At 44.3% G+C, this 5,169-nt stretch overlaps 2 protein-coding genes across 2 annotated transcripts; both read right to left on the bottom strand.

The window, feature by feature from the left end:
• Positions 1 to 1,229: 1,229 nt before the first annotated feature.
• Positions 1,230 to 2,557, bottom strand: MELLADRAFT_70069 (uncharacterized protein; the record flags this gene model as incomplete). Its single annotated transcript, XM_007419351.1, has 2 exons — positions 1,230 to 1,259; positions 1,325 to 2,557. 2 exons carry the CDS (start codon positions 2,555 to 2,557, stop codon positions 1,230 to 1,232), a joined length of 1,263 nt encoding a protein of 420 aa, XP_007419413.1.
• A 779-nt stretch (positions 2,558 to 3,336) lies between these two features.
• MELLADRAFT_114432 (uncharacterized protein) lies at positions 3,337 to 4,935 on the bottom strand (the record flags this gene model as incomplete). The annotated part of the gene is made up of 2 exons (XM_007419350.1): positions 3,337 to 3,537; positions 3,706 to 4,935. 2 exons carry the CDS (start codon positions 4,933 to 4,935, stop codon positions 3,337 to 3,339), a joined length of 1,431 nt encoding a protein of 476 aa, XP_007419412.1.
• Between the last annotated feature and the right edge of the window lie 234 nt (positions 4,936 to 5,169).

Genomic DNA, 5,169 nt, shown 5'->3' with positions numbered 1-5,169 from the left:
AGTATAATACCAATATCGAAACCGTGAGTCGATCGTCTCAATGGCTGTTGATTATGCCATTATATCGATCGCGTTCTTGGAAACCGAGGTTCAAGAAAGTCAAAGCCTGAAAGTAGATTATTTCAGTCTAAATACACTTTGGGGAGTCGAATTTTGGGTCAATGCATGTGTATTGGCCAACAAATAATTACGGAGATATATAAAGGAATGACAAACCAATACTTTTCCTACCGGAATACACGGGTTATATTGTGGTCCAGAGCCGAAGTTTCGCAAACAAAGGCAAATGGAATACAAGTTTGTCGGATTCTTTGCAATTTCGCCATACTGAGTTTCAAGTTGGGAAGAAGGTTAGCCATTCGTTATGAAGACAGAGAACATGAAACGGAAGTTATCCTGGTAATCCAAGCCGAAGGCAGTTATATACTCTTGTTTTCAAGCTGACATCGAGGATATGCAGAGCAAGGCTAGGTGAATGAGCGCAAATGTATTATTGGTTCGGGTTTGGTCTAGGATGCATAGGATTTCGGACATCATAAAATAGCATTGGGGCTTAGGTTATATCGGGTATGTTCGTAGGTTCCTGACTTGTTTATGCCAACATATATTTACTCTATCTCCTGTGTCTCAGCACGGTTAGATACAAACCAATCTCAAATGTGCATGAAGAGCTAGCTCCCATCACATGCATTTTCTCGCTTTTTGCTCTCTGGGTTTTGGGTTACCTATCACAAACTGCATGAAACGAGTTCACATGGAAGCTTGGGAAAAGTTTAAAGGTGGTGGGCAAAGAATTCAATGTCTGAAAAGCCTGGAGGCCTGGTTTAAAGTATTAGTTGGAACATACGCTTTGTTAATAATTTTGAAAGACAAAGCGCAAAAATTGATACTTGGGCTAATCAAAAGGAGCCTGGGGGTTGTAGCCACAACATTTTAATTTGTGAATAGTCACGGCAAAGATGTGAGAACTTTTGCCTTATGAAAAGTACATTCAGAAGGATTAGTAACCATAGAAATTGAAGTGGAACGTGTGCCTACAGGCGGCACTACACGCAGACAACAAGCAGACAGCATCGCGGTTGTGTCTTTGTCGTTGAGCACTGCAAACAAAAACTGGCTTATACAAAAGAACAATGTTGAGGGGAATATTAAATATGGAAATTAGTGTGATAGAGTGCCTTGAATGCAGTATCAGAGCCCTGGGCACAAGCCAAATTGGCACAAGCTGATCACTCGGATTGCAATAAGTCCGCAAGTGTCTACACAACATTTGTATAGTTAGTGCGACTCCGGAGGGTGTGAGCGAAGGCAAGTTGCGACATACCATGATTTCACCACGAGTTAATGGAAATACAAAGTGGCATTTGAGTCCAATCTTCTGGAAAGCTTCCACGAGTTCGGGATCGCTAAGTTCTGGGCCTTGAGGCGTTGTGAACACAATGTGTTGTAATTTTGATGGAATGGTGATGGTTGCAATGTCGATGTGAGTCAGGATATTGCGCCAATACGCGTTACCATGCCAATAACTGGTTACGAGTACTTCAATCAATTGCAACAAAGGCCATTTTAACCATTTAACATTGAGATATAAAGAATTGGTCTTGCAGTATTCACTGCGTAAAACCCAAAGCTTTGAAAAAGAAGTGCGACGGGTTATGCGCGGGACACAATCGGGGATTGAAACCACGAATAGGACCTCGAGCGTATCTTTGAGTCCCAGGGGAATTGAGGCTGCCGGATTAGGGTTTGCCTGTGGGAATAACTCAAGGCATGTAATTCTTCTGGCTACGGAACAGCAGATATTGGTGGCTGTGTGTAAGTTATTGGGGTCGCATGAGAACCAAAGGTGTTCCAGGTTAGAGAGGGAAGTGTGTGCTATGTTCATTGAACGACATGAAAAATTCAAAGATAAGGATTGCAACCCCGGAATGGCCTCTAATAAGGATTTGGTGCTGTTGAAATCGTGAGTTGTTTCCGAGGACCGGGAACCCGATATGTTGAGGGTGTGAAGGCTCGGACTAGATATGATAGGATTCAACAATTCGGGGGTAAAACCGACGCAGTCGACAAAGCGTAGTTTTAGGTGCGTGATGGTGGATCGGCATAAATTAATTATTGAGGCAGCGTTGTGAGGTAAAATGGAAAATGTGTGATTCAAAGTTGGACTATGTGAAGTTTTGTTAAGGATGAGTTCAGAATTTGGCATCAGATGTCGAAGGCCATCAAGATAGAGTCGGTTCAAATGCGGAAAACCAGGAGTTAGGTAAGAGGCCGTCCAGATGCGGACAAGACTACTGGTCATTTTGTTGCGAGTCAAGCGCAATCCTCGAAAAATGATAGGCAGGATTGCATTATCCCAGGATTTGCCTATTAAACGTAATTGAAGAAGGCGGGTAACATCGACGTGATGCAAGGACGAAGTATTGGCGCAATTGGTGGGATCAGCAGCTATGACACGGTTTTGCGCCATGAGTTCTTGAAGAATGAGTTCAACCACTTCGACTGGCAATTGACCATTTCGAGGGGTGGGAGGGGAGGTAAAAGGGATCAGCGACATTTTCGAAGTGGATCCGTTTAGTTGAGATGGCAGCCTTGTTTAGGAAAACTCTTTATTGAAGAAGTTAAATGAATATAGCTCTGATGCCACGTACCTAGCATCAGCCCAAGAATATTTGCTCTTATTGGGTGAAATCGCCGGGAATGGGCAATGATGAATTATAATGATCAATTGAACGTGTGATTGAGAGGAGGATTATCAACCCGGGTTGCGAACGTGGGAAGATACACGCGGCGAAAATGACTGGTTAAGATGTTGCCGCAGGACCATTGATTGGCAGCAGAGTCATTCAGAGTTTTGATTGCCTTGTCCTCGTGGTGTAAGTTGTATTGTTAGTTGAACCGAGATATCGCTTGGTTTGAATTGGTCGGTATTAGTCTGTAGATATCAAGTGGAATTGAAGCGATTGTCGCTAAAATGTATTTAGGATAGTCAAAAGTTCACAAGGGTATTACTTACGAGTATACCGAGGTTAAGAAGCAGACAGTGACCATACTCAGATCTGCAAGTAACGCACTCGCCAAGAGTGAAGATTATAGCCGGGTTTGAAACTGCTCAAATTCTACCTCCGCGTAAGCCAAGGTATATACCAAGATAGGCCAGGGTACCAAGCCACGGGTTGTTTTGGTGAAAACCAGTCTCGATGGGACAAGGCATCTGGCTAGGATATTGTTGTTTCCACGGGACATCTTGCAGATTTGGCAGAGGCGCGGGTGAGGAGAATTTGAATGCCCCTGAGTTGCAGTGAGCGCAATCAGGCATTGACTTTGTGAACTCATTCAAGTACTCATAAGCCACAACGATTGCCGCACGGCCAATGGCCCGGCAAGATGGTAGGCGCGGTTCACGAAATCATGTTGGGTTGTAAGAAGTCGATTGACAAAAGCATAGGTAGGAGGTTTTGTTGGGCTCTGAATAACATGGCAGGTGTAAGTAGTAACTGGTACAAATTGATGTAATAGGCGTTTGTCATGAGAACACTAATTGAAATTTCAATTCCGCATGCACAATTAAAAGTTCAATGGGCTAGTTTAAGAAGATGGATCGTGTTGTCCTCAATTGCGTAATTGATCAGCTAGCCCCTAATGGAAATATGAATTGTCAATTGATGAGCCGCGCACATGAGGAAACTTGTAAAAATTACGCACCAAGATTTGGACACGGTTCATCGGCGCCAAAAAGTGGCATTTAATGCCGATCACGTCAAAAGCGTCAACCAAGAATGGATCTCGTATTTGATCACTTCCAGGGGTCGTAAAGACGATGTGTTTCAACTTTGGTGGCACGGTGAAAGTCGCGGGATGATTTCCCTCCAGCACGGTACGCCAGTAACGGTTGCCAGACCAATAGGTAGCCACCAGGACCTCAATGGTTTCGAGCATAGGCCATTTGAACCACTTGAGGTTTTCTTTTTCCAAATTGGAGTACTCACTGCGCAGTACCTTGAGGTTGGGGAAGACATGCATTCGCATGCCATGTGGGACACGGTCGGGGATTGAAATTATGAATAGTACTTTGAGTGCTGTAGCGAGGCCAAAAGCAACGCCCGCAGTCAAATCCGGATTGCTTGGGGGATATAACTCGAGGGTGTCAATTAATCTTTCCTCTTCGCGACATATATCAATCGCAGCGCAAAGATTTTTGCGAGAGCAGGAGATATAAAAGTGTGTCAGATTCGAAAGGGAACCTTGTCTGAGATGTAATGATGGCAATGAGGCAAATCTAATCGTTAATGACTTTAAAGATCCAGTGCCCTCTAGGAGGGTTTTGACAGATTCGTGATCGTGGATTATGTGGGGCGATCCAGAGCCCTGGATCAAGAGAGTTTGTAGGTTCCCAATTTTATGGATCGCACTGGTAAGCGCAGGAGAAAAGCCAACAATCTCGACGAAACACAATTTCAACGTGATTAGGGTGGGACCGCATAGGTTAATGAGAGACGCGGCGGTCTCTGGCAAGATGCTGCAAGCGTATGACAATGTCGAACAACTTAAAACAGTCCCCGGCAACGATTTGAAGGAAGGCAGCGTGTACCAAATGCCGTCAAGAAAGGGATGACAAAGTTGTGGTAGACCTGGGGTCAGGAAGCATTTTGACCACATTTCGATCAAGCCGAGGGTTTCGGGATCACGAGTTAAGCGTAAGTTTTTGAAAACAAGGGGGATAATGGCGTTGTTCCAGGTTCGGCCCAATGAGCGAGATCGCAAGAGTCGTGTGATGTACTCGTGACGAAGGGATGGAATGTCGGCGCTGTTCGCAGCATTGGAAGGGATAACAGGGATTTGGAGCATGACTTGGTTGATGATCAAGTCAACAACCTCAACAGGCAAAACTTGAGATCGAGTCGCAGGGTTTGCAGGAATTGGAAATGTTGACATATTAAAGATTGGTGAAACTGGTATTCAATCCCGTAACCGAGGCCATGAGTTACACTTGTTAACGTTGGAGACTGTTGTAAGCAAGGAAATGGTGAAACACACTTACGGGTTGTCAAAAAAGAGAAGCGGGGGTGCTTGATAGAGAACCAGGAAGGTTAACAGACAAGGAAAAGATTACAATGGATATGTGGAGTAGTCTGTTTGTTAAAACTTTGAGTGGAGTATGAAGGACGA

Source organism: Melampsora larici-populina, assembly GCF_000204055.1.
Source record: "Melampsora larici-populina 98AG31 unplaced genomic scaffold MELLAscaffold_165, whole genome shotgun sequence".
Classification (NCBI taxonomy): domain Eukaryota; kingdom Fungi; phylum Basidiomycota; class Pucciniomycetes; order Pucciniales; family Melampsoraceae; genus Melampsora; species Melampsora laricis-populina.
The sequence above is the reverse complement of the archived record's forward strand: the minus strand, read 5'-3'. Positions and strand labels throughout refer to the sequence as shown.